Source organism: Solanum dulcamara, chromosome 12 (assembly GCF_947179165.1).
Source record: "Solanum dulcamara chromosome 12, daSolDulc1.2, whole genome shotgun sequence".
Classification (NCBI taxonomy): Eukaryota; Viridiplantae; Streptophyta; class Magnoliopsida; order Solanales; family Solanaceae; genus Solanum; species Solanum dulcamara.
This window is the reverse complement of record NC_077248.1, coordinates 4122504-4141152: the sequence shown is the minus strand read 5'-3', so window position 1 is coordinate 4141152 and position 18649 is coordinate 4122504. Positions and strand designations below refer to the sequence as shown.

General features: G+C 34.0%; 1 protein-coding gene across 1 annotated transcript; it reads right to left on the bottom strand.

The window, feature by feature from the left end:
* Positions 1-14534: 14534 nt before the first annotated feature.
* LOC129877198 (RING-H2 finger protein ATL70-like) lies at positions 14535-15553 on the bottom strand. Its single transcript, XM_055952683.1, has one exon. It carries the CDS (start codon positions 15462-15464, stop codon positions 14895-14897), a length of 570 nt encoding a protein of 189 aa, XP_055808658.1. The 5' UTR covers positions 15465-15553; the 3' UTR covers positions 14535-14894.
* Between the last annotated feature and the right edge of the window lie 3096 nt (positions 15554-18649).

The following is an 18649-nucleotide window of genomic DNA, read 5'->3' as shown; positions in this document are numbered from 1 at the left end:
GACTTTGGTCAACTTTTAGAGTTTCGATACTCGGAATGGAATTCCGATGACTCCGTTGGATTCGGAGGATGGTTTTTGGTCTAGAAGAAGTGTTGGCTAAATTTTTAGAGGTCCCAAGCCAATTTTGATATTTTGAAGGCCTAAGTTGGTTTAGTTGCGACTTTTTGAGTTTCGGGTCAAGGACACCTCGAATTCATATTTTTATAATTCCATCAGCTTCGGAATGGACAAATTAGGCTAGTAGCATTGTCGGCATGACTATCAAGATAATTGATACGAGTTTGGGGTCATTTGGCGCTTTTAACTTTGAAAGTTAGCATATGGTTGACTTTGGTCAACATTCTTGGAAAAAGCACTCGGATGAAAATTCTGAATGCGCCTTTGAGTCCGGAATATCGAATTTAGTGGGGAAGCATATCTCATTTATTTTTATCGGGTTCCAAACGAATTTCGAGGGTCCGTTGGAGACTTTAAATATTTGCAAAACCAGAAAAATCTGGTGCAAAAATCAGAATTTTCATAATTTTCTCTGAACTTTGAACCCTCATTTCTTGAGCTTTTCAAATCCAAATCTAGTGATTCAAGAGTCTATCTTCAAGATATTTTTGCGAGGAATCCATTGGGGAACTCGAAATCTTAATTAGAAGCTTCGTTTTAGGTAAGATTTAATGTTTTAGATGCTGCCTCGACCATTTTTGGATTCAGATTTTTGTAAACTTTGGAAGATGATTTCTTGGTCATCTTAGATCCGAATTCAATGATTCAAAGCTCTAAATTGTGTAGTTTTTCCATAGGAATATAATGGTATAATCATAAAGTGATGGGGAAGATTTTTTTTATGTAAGATTCGCGTAATAGCAGCTGCCCTTTCTGTTTTCGGTTTAGATTTTTGATGAACTTTGAGATTTGATATCTTGAGCATTTTGGGTCCGTTTTCAGTGAATTTTGAGGCTAAATTGTTGAGTTTTTCGTAAGGATCATTGTTGTGTGATTAGGTTTAGCTGTAGAGGGTTCATTTCTGGTAAATCGCTGTTTAAAGTTACTGTCTTTTGCCATTTTCGTAATGAAATTGTGGTGATTTTTAAAAAAATTGTATTTTCATGATTTGAAACTCGATTCTTACTCAATTTTAATGGAATTTTCAGCCACGAATCCTACTCGATGTGTAGAACATAATTTTCAAATAAAATTCCAGATTCGACTCTTTTTGAAAATAAATATTTTTTTGGACAATTTTACCCCAGGTTCCAAAACTTATCAATATGGGTGCCATTAGACTCCTTGTGATGTGTATGTTTTATTGTTGATAGTGAGTTGTCAGTCCGGACATTGAATTCGAGAGTTGCTTATTCGGTGGAGGTGTTTGAGTATGGTTTCGGCAATTGAGGTAGGTTTGGTTATTCTTCTTTAAGACTGAAATGGGTCAATTCGTCATTCATATATTATAGATTTTGGGATGGGGTTGTAGTATGAGTTGAGAATGTTATACATATTGTAATGCCCGTGTGGGGGCTTATTTATTAATATGTTGCAGTGTGGGGTTTATTTGTATTGCATAGCCGTGTGGGGGCCTTATTGGTTATCTTATTTGCTTTGAGAGTATGTAATTCGTGATTTACCTAAGAGAGAGACTTGAGTATATTATTTGACTTGTGATACCCGCTTGATGGGTTGAGTTGGAGATTTTGAACATGCTTGAGTATTGAAATATTGTTGAGAAAGGAGTGAATATTTAATTTAAGTATTTCCTTTCCATTACTATCTATTGAGGGTGAATATCACGTGTAGGTTAAGTTTTGAGAACTTTGAACCTTGTACCACATTTGAGTTGAATATTACTTCCATGTCATATGTGTTTTAATGCATTCATCCTCATTTATCATATCATGAAATATGGGAAGTTGAGAAATATGGAAATTCTTTTTGAGAAAGAAAATGAAACATTTTTAAACTTTTGTATCTTGAGTCCCTGACCGAGGCAGTTTTACGACAGGATAGTGGATGCATTGTGATCCCTTGACCACGAGGAGGTGGCAAGGATGATGAGATATTTTGATTGAGGTATATGGTCTACGAGACCCCCATGGGTCTTGCTTGGTAGCACCGCTCGGCAGGTGTATACGATAGGCTGTGCGACAGTCTTGATTCCACCGTACCACCACATCATTGCATCATCATATTGCATTGCATTACATTGATATTTGTGCTGCTTGAATTATTTGATTAATTGTGATTATGAGCTGTTATTATGGGTTTACTTTACTCGTGCCACTATATATATAAACTGGCGGCACCGATGCCGAAGTGGGACTTTTCTGTATGCAGGTGGAAATGTTCCTTAGTTTATTTCATAGGTTTGATTAATTTCTTATACTCAGTCAGCTAAAACCTACTGAGTACATGTGAATTATACTCACCCCTACTTTTGTATCCCTTTTTAATGCAGATACTAGTCGGGGTACCTCACATGACAGTTGATACTCTAGCGGATTGTGTACTCTCAAATTAATGGTGAGGTCCCACAATTCGGATTGTCACTAGTCTATCTTTATTTTTCAGTCTTTTGTATCATTCAGAGACTTATGTTGTATCTTCAGATTCGAACCTTGTATTAGATGCTCTTTATACTTATGACACCAGGTTTTGGGATAATTTCTTCATTTTCTTTCTTTTCATTTAAATCGTGAAAATGATTTTTGGGTCGTGATACTTTATTAGGTACATTCTCATTTGGTTCTTCTCGAGATAATTTAGACCGTTCACTAGATACTTCAAATCTAGTTTTATACGGATAGATATGTTCAAAAAGTTCAACATTATCTGATTCTATTACCGTATTCTCATGAATATCTTAATGTTCGGACTTGTGAATCAAAAATCGACATGCTTTACTATTTGTAGCATATCCAATGAAAACACAATCCATAGTCTGAGGTCCTATTGTGACCCTCTTAGATTTAGGAACTTGGACTTTTGCTAGACACCTCACACATTGAAATATTTCAAGTTTGGTTTTCTTTCTTTCCATTTCTCATATGGAATAGACTGCATTTTACTGTGGGGAACTCTATTGAATATTCGATTTACTGTAAGGATAGCTTCCCCCCACAAGTTTTGTGGTAAACCTGAACTTATAAGTAAGACATTCATCATTTCCTTTAAAGTTCTATTCTTCCTTTCTGTAATTCCATTTGATTGAGGTGAGTAAGAGGCAGTAGTTTGATGAATGATTCCATTTTCCAAACATATTTCTGCAAAAGAAGATTCATACTCTCCACCTCTATCACTTCTTATCATTTTTATCTTTTTATTCAACTAATTTCAACTTCAGTTTTGTATTGTCTAAATGCTTCTATTGATTCATCCTTACTATTTAACAAATAGACAAAATGATATCTAGTGCAATCATCAATAAAAGTTATAAAATACTTTTTCCTACCACGAGTTGGTGTTGACTTCATATCACAAATGTCTATGTGAATCAATTCTAAGGGACTGAAATTCCTTTTAACAGATTTATAAGGATGCTTAACATACTTAGATTGAACACATACTTGACATTTTGATTTATTGTACTCAAAGTTAGGTAAAACTTCTAAGTTGATTAGTTCTCACAAGGTTTTATAATTGATATATCCCAAACGTTCATGCCATAAATAATTTGACTCAAGAAAGTAAGAAGGACCAGAAATATTTAGTTTGAAAAGACCCTCCGTGAGGTAAATCTTTTCCTACAATTTTTTTTCTTTATTTATTACAACTTTGTCAAATACAAATATTGTTTAAAGTCAACACTTTGTTAGATGTCCTTTCCAAGAAGACCTTTTCATATTCTTCAATTTTGGTTGTTGTAGAATTACCCATGAACATAGTCTCATCGGGTCCAGTAAGAGCATATGAACCAAATGCTTCTTTATAACATAAAACATGATAGATGAATTTTTTTTTATCAATATTCATGTCTGTACAAATAATTGTATTTTAGTAGACATGTATTTTCATGAAAGATCACAACATTTTAAGTGACACTTTTTTATAAGAGAACACAACTCTTTTGAACAAGTATATATATATATATATATATATATATAAGGAATTTAATCCCCTCACTGTACACGAGGTTATGGATAATTTCCTTCCAAGATAAAATAGATAAACTATTAAAGAAGTAGCGGTATCTCAAACTTCAATAATTTCAGCGAACTCAAAAGGCAGCAACAAAATCACACAAAGACTCAACTTTGTTTGTAAGAAAATAAATGCAAAAAAGGAAGAAATTCAATGTTTAAAAATGAGAGGAAAATCTTCTATTTATAGACAACAAAGGATAGTGTGAATATGTGTTTATTGTGGCTTATCGAAAAAGGCACCAATCCTTCACAAAAGTCACAACCTTTCATAAAAGTCGCAATTCTTTAAAAAGTCATAATTTTTAGAAAAGTGACAACCTTTCATTTTCCATACACACCTTTAAAACCCAACAGTCTTGTAACTCCGATTTTAGCTCCTTAACAGTAGCTGTATTTTGGTGATTTTGCTCCTTTTACTTCTCTAGTTTTTGGTGCTATCTTGTAGTTGTTGTTGCTATTTGTTTGATACTTCTTTGGCGGCCATTTTGGAGAACACTTTTGTAACTCTTGTTATAGTGGAGTTTTTAGTCCGTGGTTTTTATTCTTCACACCAAAAAAAATTTCCACGTAAATTTTGATGTCTCGTATTGTTGATTTGACTTTATCTTGCTATATTTATTTTGGTAATTTGTTTGTTGCCCCAAACAGTGTTTATGCTTGCATTAGTTTGCCTTCTCTTGGTTCAAATAAAAAGAAAAGTTTAAATTTGAATTTTCTTCTCCTTTTGCTCTATCTTGCACCTTTGTTTATGCTTGCCTTTCCCAACGCCAATATGTAAGTAGTAAAAATCTTTTTATAGTTAGAATTTTATAATAAAAAGTATATTTTTTCATCATAATATTAAAAAAAAAAAATTTATAGTATTTTTCATATAATTTATAAATATTTTTATAAATTTGGAGAAAAAATTAGGAATTCTTCTTGAAATCAAATTCAATTTTTCGTTTTACTACCTTGTAATTGATCTATAAATATCTCACAATCTATAACTTCTCCTTAGTTTTTTTTATATAATTTCATAAGAAACTGTTGGAATAATAATTCAAAGTTGAAATACAAAATTCTAAGTTATTTAGAATTTATTATTTGCTATTTATTTAATTCATGTCTAAATAGATTATTTTCAATACACAAAAAAAATACAAAATATATTCCAGAGAAATCTTACAATACAACAAAATTGAAGAAATTTTGAGTTATAAATAAAATATTTTTCATTCACAAACATTTAAACGAAATTAATTGAGCATAGAATGGGTGATGATATTGAGAAGAGGCAGGAGGATGTCCGCAAGTCGGATCGGTTTGAAGGATCTGAGAAATCCATACCGGTGAATGAGGAGAAGAAGGAAGACGAGGAAATAGCGAAGAAGGCGATTAAGAAGCCAAATCTGAAGAGGAAGGGGGACGGTCTCAGTTCAAATTGGGACTTGTCAGGCTCGACTCCTGGTGTTCCAAGGTGGTATGTAATTCGAACACCCTTCATTACTCCCTCGGTCGAGAGGAAACTTCTTAGGGTTGCTGATTCAGATGTTAAACCTACTGCTCGTGTTACTCTGGATGTTACGCCAAAACTGGCAGGTCTTGCTACTATGAGAAGTACAGGTGCTACTCCGGCTGCAGCTTATTTACCGGTTGTTACTCCTGTTGAACATATCCCTGATGCCATTAATACACTTATTAACTTGGGGGAGAAGGACATTGAGGAGAGAAATCGACCTTTGACTGATGAGGAGTTTGATGCAATGTTTCTTCTTCTTCTTAATAAAGGTGAAGAAATTTCAGATGGATAATCATTTATGGAACCCAAGGATTACCGGTATTTTGGTTTTTTGTTGAAGAAGGAAGATGTAGAGGCGTTGTCTCCTAACGAACAAGCAATTATGAAGTGTTTGCTTGACCTGAAAAAATGGCACACCCCATCAGATGAAAAATGCTTTGAGACAGGTCATTAATTATGCCAGAGAAATTGGTGTTAGGCCTTTATTCAATTGAATTTTCCCATTGCTTATGCATCCCACACTCGAAGAACAAGAAAGGCACTTGCTGGTTAAGGATATTAGTAGGGTTCTCTATGAATTGGATTAGTTGGTTCGCCCTTATGTGCGCAAGATATTTTTTTGTGATTCAGTTAATGCTGATGGATGAAGATTATAATGTTCATGCTGAAGGAACGGAAATCATATATAATCTCAGCAAGTCAGCTGGTTTGGCTACTATTATTAATGCCACGCGTCCTGGTATTGAAGACATTGATGCATATATGAGGAAAGCAACTGTTCGATCTTTTGGCGTCGTTGCATCTGTATTGGGTATTGCTGCTCTGTTACCATTCCTGAAAGAAGTTTGTCAGAGCAAAAAATCTTGGCAGGCTCGTCATACATGTTTTGTTAGAAAACCAAGATGAAGATGTATGAAATTTTGGGAATTTCTATATATATCCTTAATATTGTATTGTACCTCTTTTATACAAATTCCTAATGAATAATTTATTAAAGAAAAACAAAAACAAAAAAATCCTACACATATTTGTGCTATTCTCATTGGTTAAGTAAATATCAAACTAACTAATTTTATTTTTATGTACAGGCGTTATTTGCTGAGGTGTATGACCCAGATTTGATCCATTAAAATTAATTTCAATGGTTGTGATGCTATCTTGAGCATCAATGGCTGTGATGCAATCTTGGGAATCAACAGTTGTGATGTATTGTGTCCATTATCTTGGACACATAAAAAGCTTCTGGCCTCTTCTGGAGACTTCTGTTGTTCTGTCCGTTCATTTTCTTCTTCTTAGTTTTCTCTTCATCTTTCTCTTGAAGCTTCAGATTCAGAGATGGCTTCTTACCAACATCCCCCTCAAGTTGGGGGAAGATTCATAACACCCAACTTGTCCATTATCTCACGGTGAAAAGCCCTAGAGAGAGGCTTGGTAAACAAATCTGCAAGTTGATGGTAAGAAGGGACAAAATGTAATGAAATCAAATCGGAGAGAAATTGTTGACGCACGAAGTGACAATCCTAGTCAACGTGTTTTGTGCGTTCGTGGAAAATTGGATTGCGAGCGATGTGGATCGCGGCCTGACTATCGGAATGAAGGGGAATAGAAAGTGAAGGAGGAGTAGATAGGTCATCCAGAAGTCGCACTAACCAGGTAAGCTCCGCTTAACTCATCTCATTGATCTATACTCTGCTTCGGTAGAGGAGAGGGAAATAGACATCTATTTCTTTGACTTCCAAGAAATAGAAGCTCCTCCCAGTGTAATAAAGAAACCACTAACTGATCTTCTACTGTCCTTGCAGGAGGCCCAGTCGCTATCGCAAAAGGCTAGCAGATCAAAACAAGGCGTAGATAATAAAAGAATACCTTGGCCTAGATCTTCCCTAAGATAACGAAGTACCCTCTAAGCAGCTGAGAAATGTGAAATACAAGGCCGTTGCATGTATTGACTAAGGCATAAAAATGCATAGGATAGATCAGGTCTAGTATGAGTCAGATAATTTAACTTCCCAACTAAATGCTGATATTCAGTGAGGTTGTCCAATAAAGGTCCATCTTCAGCTTGCAACTTCATGTAAGGGTCAAGAGGTGAGGACACACTGGAACCAGTGCAGTCAAATTCCTTAAGAAGATTCATAGTAAATTGCCGTTGACTTATAATGAAACCTGAGTCTTCCGTGATTATTTCCATGCCCAGAAAATAGTTTATATCCCCCAACATTTTGACTTTGAATTCAGCATTAAGAAAATTAGTAACATCTAGAATTTCTGAAACTGCATCACCTGTGATTAAAATGTCATCCACATATACTGCGATAATGGAAATAAGATCACCAGTAGTCTTGAAAAACAAAGAGTAGTCATTTAAAGAATTAGTATATCCTTTGAAACTCAAAGCTCCCGCAAGCCTAGCATACCATTGTTGAGATGCCTGTTTAAGACCATACAAAGACTTCTTTAGAAGAAAAACATGTCTTAGTGAAAGAGGTTCCAACCCTGCTGGGAATCTCATATAGACCTCCTCTTGTAATTCACCATGTAAAAAGGTATTATTGACATCAAGTTGAGACATTTTCCATCCCTTCTTTACAGCAACTGTGAGTAGACATCTAATAGTGGTCATTATGTTAGAAAACCAAGATGAAGATGTATGAAATTTTGAGAATTTCTGTATATATCCTTAATATTGTATCTGTACCTCTTTTATACAAATTCCATCTCTTAGTTTATTGCAAAAATAAAGAAACTCTTATAATAGTCATATTTGATTTTAAAGTTGAAAGGAACAAGTGGTTCAAATATCAGTTCAATCGAACAAAAAACGAAGTGGAAATCATGATTTGAAAATAGATGCTACGGCTTGTGCAAAAATCTGCACTCTCTCACTTTTCTCTCTATTGTGGCTGCTGATTTCTCTCATTAATTATGAAAATAAGACCTAGAAGAGTCTTACATATGCATCATAAGAATTGGGCTTATGGAAAAAAGTGGGCTAGTCCAAATTGAATTTTATTTATTTGTATAGGAAAGGAAAAAGACTCAAGCATTATAACTTAAAAAACACGAAAATATTCGAGCTATAGCAATACAACAAGCACAACAATTGGTCGCATGAACAAAAACAGATTCGAGAAAGTGAAAACAGAGAGCACAGGAAAAATGAAAAAAAATACATATACAAAGGGATAATATCATTGGTCGATTCTTGGGGAGTAATGCTTGAGGCGGCTGTTTGGAGAAAGTAGGGCTGAATTTTGTGGAAAGAGGAGAAGAGGTGGCTTTGTGAGGAAATAATCGGGTGGGCCTGATCTGTTGGGCCAAATTCCAACCCTTAGTTTATTGAAAAAATAAGGAAATCCTTATGATAATCATATTTGACATTAAAATAAGACCTAAAAGAGTCTTACATATGCATCATAAGAATTTGGTTTATGGGCAAAAGTGGGCTACTCCAAATTGGACTTTTATTTATCTACATATAAAGGGAAAAAGACTCAAGCATTATAACTTAAAAAACGCAAAAATGTGGTATGGTTCAATCCATAGCAATACAACAAGCATAACAACTGGGATCATGAACAAAAATAGATTGGAGAAAGTTGAAAATCAAGAGTAGACGGAAAATGAAAAAATATAAATACAAAGGGATAATATTATTGGCCGATTCTTAGGGAGTAATGCTGGCGGCGGTTGTTTGGAGAAGGTAGGGCTGAATTTTGGGGAAAGAGGAGAAGATGTGGCTTTGTGAGAAAATAAGCGGGTGGGCCTGATCTATTGGGCTAAATTTCATCCCTTAGTTTAGTGAAAAAATAAGGAAATCCTTATGATAATCATACTTGAGCTTAAATATTATAAACATAATATTCAATATAAAATTTAAAGAAATAAACCATTCAAAAATCAATTCAATCGGACAAGAAACGAAGAGGAAATCGCAATTTAAAAATGGCTGCTTGGGCTTGTGCGAAAATCTGCACTCTCCCACTTTTCTCTCTATTGTGGTGGCTGATCTCTCTCGTGAATTATGAAAATAAGACCTAGAAGAGTCTTACATATGCATCATAAAAATTGGGCTTATAGGCAAAAGTGGCTAGTCTAAATCGGGTTTTTATTTATCCACATAAAAAAGGAAAAAGAATCAAAATCCAACAGGTATCTCTGGTGTGTATCCGTTTAATAAATATCTAAGATACGTCTTCATCACACTGACTAACTCTATTAGTTCTAAGTATTCACGGGACATACTGTAAGAAATATATTTTGATCATATCGGCACCACCATGAAATTCGCATATGGTTTCGATGGAGCTATTGTACCTACAAACAGAAGGAAATGGACTCGAGCATTATAACTTAAAAAACACAAAAATATGATATGATTTCAGCCATAGTAATACAACAAACATAATAACTGGGCGCATGAACAAAAAACAAATTCGAGAAAGCTAAAAATCGAGACCACACAAAAAATGAAAAAAAATACAAATACAAAGAGATAATATCATTGCTCGATTCTTGGGGAGTAATGATGGCGACGGTTGTTTGGAGAAGGTAGGGCTGAATTTTGGGGAAAGAGGAGAAGAGGTGGCTTTGTGAGAAAATAGGTAGGTGAGCTTGATCTGTTGGGCCAAATTCCACCCCTTAGGGGTTATTTGGTGTGAAGGATAACATCAAATAGTTTCGAAATTAAATTAGGGAAAATTATGCGGATAAGAAAATATATACTAGTTTATGAGTTAGCATAACTATAGTTTAAATTATTTATGGCTTGCAGTAAACATCTAGCTGTAATTACAGTTTAAGTTTTGTATAATACGCGTGATTATACATTGAGTTTTGTATAATTCGCGCGATTTATACAAACGTTATGCATAAATCAAATTGTATAGCAAAATATACAAACACTAGAAAATTTATAGCGAATTATACAAACGTTGTGCATAAATCAAATTGTATAGCAAAATATACAAACACTAGAAAATTTATAGCGAATTATACAAACGTTGTGCATAAATCAAATTGTATAGCAAAATATACAAACACTAGAAAATTTATAGCGAATTATACAAACGTTGTGCATGAACTGTATAGTGAAATATACAAACGTGAAACAAAAACTATAAATTGTATAGCGAATTATACAAACGTATACAAATATTGCGTGAATTATACAAACGCTGCTATAACTATAACTACGAATTGTAATTAGCAAACTATAGCTATGAAGCATAATTAAGGTATTTTTGAGTGGCTATATGTGAAAATTTCTCATTAAATTATAGTGCGACTTAATTTGTTGATTGGTTGGCAAGTCCTAGATAATTTATCTCAAGATTAAGAATTAGTACTGGGATAAGTTATCCCTCCTCTTGGGTGGTATAGTAATTTTGGGATAACTTATCCCGAAATAAAATAGAGAAAATGACAAAAATATTCCTTTAAACCCTTTTATACATCATTTTTCACATTTAGGTATGTTCACATTATTTTTAATACCATGTATAATAACATTCACAATCTTCACTACTTATTTTTATGATAATTCTTTATATTTTTATTTAAAAAATTGATTATACAAATATATTTTTTATTTGTTAATTTATTTGACTAACTTATGTTTATTTATGTTTTGATTTCTCTACTGCAGCATTACATATTTTTAGTTATATATTTTTTTAGTCACTTAAAATCTTGCATTTTATATATCAACTAAAATGAAAACTTTAGTATTTTACAATCTAAGAGTGATATTTGCTTAAATGGAGTGATATAAATAATAAATCCTCTTTTGTTTTAACAAATTTAAGATGAAAGTTCTATTTTTAAGCTAAATAATATGAATGTTTTATTTTTTAAATGCATATGGTACCTTCAGGGAAATGCACACATAAAAATATTTAAACTAAATAAGATGAAAGTTTTATTTTTAAGAATGAATAACTAAAGTTTGCAAAGAAAATATAAAAAAACTAAGTAAAGGGTATTTTTGTAAACAAACAATTTGTTCTTAAAATTTATGCAATGCATATTATTTTGAATACAACAAACCAAACAACCAATAAGAACTAATCCCAGCATAACTTATCCTATCATAACTAATCTCATCATAACTTATCTCATCATAACTTGTAGTGAAACCAAACGACCCCTTAGTTTATTGCAAAAATAAAGAAATCTTTATGATAATCATATTAGATAGACATCTTACTAAAAGTATTTGTCCCATATTACTTGATCACTTACTAAATTAGGATAAAATTAATTATTTTTTTCTCATTTTACCCTTACAATTATTATGACCTTTGGAAGTTAAAAAAAAATTTGAATATCCAAAATTTCTTTTTTCAAGAGACTAATTAATATGAATAATGGACAAAATAATACAACAACAACCCCCCAGTGAAATCCCACATCGTGGGGTCTAGGGAGGGTAAAGTGTACGCAGACCTGACTTCTACCAATGTAGGACGACTGTTTCTGAAAGACCCTCGGCTCAATAGAAGCATAGAAAAATGTCAGACAAGAATATTAAAAGTAGATAAGTAGATAACGAAATAATCAAAGCACAAAAAACAGTAGTTATTATTAGATAATAACATAAATACCATAAATCAGAGTACAAGAAATCATAGTGCATTAATACGCCTATGGATAAGGGGGAATAATGCCACTGTGTACTAGCCCTCTACCCTAATGTTTGTCCTCCATACCCTCATATCTAAGGTCATGTCCTCGGTAAGTCGTAAATGCGTCATGTCCTGTCTGATCACCTCTCCCCAATATTTCTTTGGCCTACCCCTACCTCTTCTGAAACCATCCATGGCCAACTTCTCACATCTCTGCACTGGGGCATCTGGGACTCTCCTCTTCACATGCCCAAACCATCTCAGTCGCGTCTCCCGCATCTTGTCTTCCACCGAGGCCACTCCTACCTTGTCTTGAATAGCCTCATTTCTAATCCTGTCGCTCCTGGTATGCCCACACATTCATCTCAACATTCTCATCTCGGCAACTTTCATCTTTTGCACGTGGGAGACCTTAACTGGCCAACACTCCGCCCCGTATAACATAGCTGGTCTAACCACCACTTTGTAGAACTTGCCCTTAAGTTGTGGTGGCACCTTCTTGTCACACAACACACCGGAGGCGAGCCTTCATTTCCTCCATCCTGCCCCAATACGATGTGTGACATCCTCGTCGATCTCCCCGCTGCCTTGCATTATAGAACCAAGGTACTTAAAACTACTTTTATTTTGGATGGCTTGGTCCCCGAGCCTAACTTCCGCGCCAACCTCCTAAGGTGTCTCACTGAACTGGCACTCTAGGTACTCTGTCTTGGTCCTACTCAACTTAAACCCTTTAGACTCCAATGTGCGTCTCCAATCTTTCAGCTTAGCGTTAACTCCGCTACGAGTCTCATCGATGAGGACTATGTCGTCCACAAAAAGCATACACCATGGCACCTCACCTTGAATTTGTCGCATCAATACATCCATCACCAAGGCAAATAGAAACGGACTAAGAGCTGATCCTTGATGCAACCCCATCACAATTGGGAAGTGTTCTGAGTCTCCTCCTACTGTCCTTACCCTGGTTTTGGCACCCTCGTACATGTCCTTGATCACCCTTATGTATGCTACCGGTATACCTTTAGCCTCCAAACATCTCCATAGTATCTCTCGTGGGACTTTATCGTAAGCCTTTTCTAAGTCGATGAATACCATATGCAAGTCTCTCTTCCTCTCCCTATATTGCTCTATTAGTCTCCTCATAAGATGGATGACTTTCGTAGTTGAGCGTCCCAGCATAAATCTGAACTGGTTCTCTGAAATAGACACGCCTCTCCTCACCCTCATCTCCACCACTCTTTCCCACACTTTCATAGTATGGCTTAGAAGCTTGATACCTCTATAGTTGTCGCAACTCTGGCTATCCCCCTTGTTTTTGTATAGAGGGATCATGATGCTCGACCTCCATTCTACGGGCATCTTTGCAGTCGTAAAGATGACATTAAATAACCTAGTCAGTCATTCCAAACCTACCGAGCCCACACTCTTCCAAAATTCTCCAGGGATCTCGTCAGGTCCGGTCGCTCTTCCCCAGCGCATCCTACGAACAGTACCTTTAACCTCATCGACCGTAATACTCCTACAATCCCCAATATCGTGACTCCTTCCTGTATGTTCCAAATCTCCCAACACAATTTCTCTGTCTCCTCTGTTATTCAAAAGTTTAAAATAGAAAGTGTACATTTAATATGGGACGGAAGGAGTAGTTTGTTTGTGGGAAGCTATCCAATTTGTGTATGAAAACAGTTAGATATCTTGATTTCAAGATGGAAGGAACTATATATAATTATATTCCGATTGTTTAACCTAGCTTTTAGGAAAATCATTAAAAATTCGTTAATCCAATAATTTGATAATATTTTTTTTATTTGGTTTATTGGCCGATTCGTTTTTATCAACTGCTCGTCGTTGAGACCTCCCTTCAGCTCGTCAAAAACATTCATTTTGGAAAAATTTCTGGCTTTGCCATCGATAATGCAAGTAATTAGCAATGTGAATTTACATATCATCAACATTTGAGAGGTTATATTTCTTTGTGCAGTCAACCAATTATATTGTACTACTTTACTTGTTCGAAATTTTACATTGGTTTAATTTTGATTTCATTAACGCAACTAATTAATCAATAACCACCCCTAATTAATTGTTTTTAGTCCACCTATTAATTAATTAATATCCCTTATAAGATCCATAAAAGAAGAGGAAGTAGAAAGAAAAAAGAGAATCGAATAACAAAAAAGAAAAAACAAGAAAATTAACTAATCAATGTTTCCCTTTCAAGCACTAATATTTTACAACTGTATGAATTTTTTTTTCAGAAAATGGGGTCAATGTAAAAACAAAAAAAAAAGTGAAGAAGAAGAACTAATTAATCTACAGTTTACACAGGGATTTTATAAGAAAAATAAACAAGTGAAGAAGAAGAACTAATTAATCTACAGTTTACACAGGAATTTTATAAGAAAAATAAACAAGATCAAGAAAATAATGTCATTAATTACCAATGAAGACATGGGAGCGTACGTTTCTCCTTGACCATGCGAATCTGAATTAGTCGAGTTAGTCATCCCAAAAGATCAAGAAACTAATGTCATTCATTACCTATGAAGAAATTAAATCTCCAACAAGAAGCGTACGTTTCTCCTTAACGAGACATATGTTGTATGAATTTAAATTAGTCGGGCGCCATTGAATTCATCCCAAAGGTCTAGTTGCCAAAGGAACAACCTCAGCTAAAGGAGTAGATTGTGGTGTTGGCAAAGGAGATGTTCTACAAACAGGACAACTTGGATTCAACATAAGCCAAGGATCCACACATTTCAAATGAAACAAATGTTCACAATGTGGCAATAATCTCAACATATCTTTATTCTTATAATCAGCTAAACATATTGAACAACAACTAGCTGTTGTGTCCTTATGATTTACCTTAGCTTCAGAGTACAACAACTTAGGATAACTTAAAAGAGTTGTCTCGTCGATCCCAATAATATCAATTATACAATTGTTGTTGTTGTTGTCTTGACCATCATGATTATGATCATGTTGTAGCGTACCTCGATTAATTCTATGCCTTCTTCTTGGTGGTGGTAACTCTAATGTTTGATTTCGAGTACAAAAATATGATGTGAGGGTTATAGTTGTAATTAAAAGAAGAATACCTACTGAGACACCGATTCCGTACCCAAATCCTCCGATATGACCCGATCCGAGGAAGCCGTCGGTGCCGGAATTTGGATCGGAGATGGTGGTGGTGTTATTCATGATGATTTTGTAAGAGAATTATGGCTATGGGAGTGGTTTTGGGTTTGGTTGGCCATTGGTATTATAAGACCAAAATTAAGGAAATGGTCCAAATTAAGATAATTATATGGAAGTCAACGGTTTTGATTGAGGGAAATCAATTTTGTTTTTAAAGAAACGAACAAAAAAGAAGACGTACTATTTAATTAAAAAAAGAAAAAAAGTAAGTGTTTTCTTGTGAATTTATATTTGTGGATATATATTTAGACTATAGTGCTTTTATTTGCACTCCCTTTGTCCCAAAATTTCTAAAAATAGTTATCTCAAATTATTTATTATTTTAAAATTTTAAAATAAAATTAATATATATCTTTTTTAATAGTAGTAGTTATTGTTCTTGAAGATACCTTAATTATGAGTGATGTTATGATTATTCAAATATCACTGAAGGATATACTCCCTCCTTTCCATATTAATTAGTTATTTACTTTTCTCTGTACATGTCTCTAATTAATAAATTATAAATAAGAAGGTCGATTTTACTAATTTTTCCTTTAAGATTTTTCTTTTTTGAAATTTACAGACTTATTTATGTTTTTATAAAAATAAATTAATTGTCAAATTAAAATAAAAAATATATTAATAAATTATATCTTGATTTTATCAATCGATAAATAATTTGCAATACCAATTTATTGTAAGGTGAATATTTAATATAAGATGGAAAAAGTATTTTTTAAGAAATTTATTTTAAAAATTACGACAGATAATTTAATACTTGAGGGGAGTATAACTCTTGCTTGGATGGAAAGTTTTGAGATGTCAACGTCCTCTAAAGTCTAATCTATCATTATCTTGTAAGCTTTGTCTCATGTGATCAACATCTTTTTCTGCTACATTTCTTCAACTTTAACACCTATAATAAATTAATTAATTAGAAGTATATATATATATATATATAGTTAGTTAATAATTTATTTGACTCTTTCTCTCTCTTCTTAATGAGCACTCTACTAATTGCACGTTCCATGCACCAAAGAATTTGGGGGGTCACATATTATATGATGACTATTTTTATGTATTTTATGTTACATGACATGAATTTAATTAACTTCATTGTTTGTTTGTTTATGTTGAAGAAGACTCTGGAATATAAATAGCATATCATTATACACAAATAAATATAAAAAATAAGAAAAAGGGAAAAACACAAAGATTAACGAAGTTCACACTTCAATCAATGCCAAACTTATGTTTTCAAATTAATAAAAAATAATTTAAGGTTATCTACTACTATGATAGAGAAAAATAATACAAGATATCTCAGATTACAACTACTTTTATGTATATCCTAAGTGTTTTGTTTTATTTTTCAAATTAACCTACAAGATCCACGGGCCTCAAAATTGACTAGAGGCAAAACAGGAATGAGATAAATAATTTCGAGATTAATTATATGATGAGTTTATTTTATGTTTGATTGCGATAAAATTGTAGGATAACTGAATTATCTCAAAATTGTAGTGTTATATTTATCCCATATTGGGGTTGGAATAACAATCTTGTATAACTAATTATATTGGGATAACTTATTCCCTAATCAAACGAGCGCTTTGTATAAAACTTTATAAGTCTATCTACTTCAGAATAACTTCAGACATATCAGACTAAAATTGTAAAAATTCATATTTGAAGTTGGTAGGTCATGTACATGAAAAAACTTCAGTCACATATGGCTATAATTAATTCAGGCATTTTGCATGCAGTTTAGCCACATATGACTTGTTAATTTTTATCAATCTACAAACAACTATCTAACAAGTAAAGAAAGAAGATGAAGAAGAAGAGAAGTTGTAGTAGAGTTTCATTTTCTGTATATGTAAACAATGCATTATACATGCTCTTATATAGAGCATTGTTGACTTGTCTTTCAAGCTAACTTTGTAACTGAATTCTGTTATAACAAACTAACAAACTCCAAGTCTAATTTGTAACTAACTTCCAACTCATCACTCCAACTAACTTTCCAGCTCAACATTTAACTTCTTCAGCATTATTTAACACCCCCCCCTCAAGCTGGTATGTGGAAAGCATTGAACATACCAAGCTTGGAAATCAGTAATTTATGCTGAGCAACACCCAAACTCTTAGTTAACACATCTGCAATTTGTGAGGCTGTGGGAATAAATTGTGGTTGAACCAGCCCACTCTTGATCTTTTCTCTAACAAAATGGAATTCAATCTCTATGTGTTTGGTTCTTTCATGGAATATAAGATTAGAGGCTATCTGTATGGCTGCTTGATTGTCACAGTATAATCTAACAAGAGTAGGAGCATTACAGTTTAATTCTTGTAGCAGCCCATACACCCAAGTCAATTCAGCCACTGCCATTGTCATGCTCCTATACTCAGCTTCAGTTGAGCTTCTACTGACTGTCTGCTGCTTCTTTGATTTCTAGGACAAAAGAGCACCCCCTAACTTCACTACATATCCTGTGACTAACCTTCTAGTACTAGGGCAGGCTGCCCAATCAGAGTCACAATATATGGCTAACTTTGATGTTGTATTGGATGGAAAGAATAAACCAAGACCTGGTGATCCTTTCAAATATCTCACCACTCTCATAGTTATATCCAAATGATATTGTTTAGGCCTTTGCATGAACTGACTAAGTACCTGGACAGCAAAACATATGTCTGGCCTAGTGAGAGTGAGATAGATTAATTTTCCAATCAATTTTTGATATCCAACTAAGTCTTCTACTTCAGGATCAACTTTGTTTCCCATATGAGTATCATAATCTACTGTTGTGAGCTTGTGATTAGCTTCTAATGGTGTAGAAGATAACTTCTGAAATTAACTCCAAGGTATACTTCCTTTGATTGACGAGTATTCCCCTCCCAGACCTCATAACTTCAATGCCAAGAAAGTATCTCAAAGGTCCTAAATCCTTAACTTTGAAGTGAGCATGCAAGGTCTTTTTAGCATCTTCTATCAGTTTAGGTGTGCTATCTGTTATCAACAAATCGTCCACATACACTAGTATAATAGCAATGTCCACCCCTTCCTTCTTTGTAAATAGAGAATGGTCTATGCACTTTGTGAATACCCTGCATTGACCAGTGCATCTGTAAGTTTGATATTCCACTGCCTTGAGGCTTGTTTCAATCTATATAGAGATTTGACAAGCTTGCAGACCTTCTTG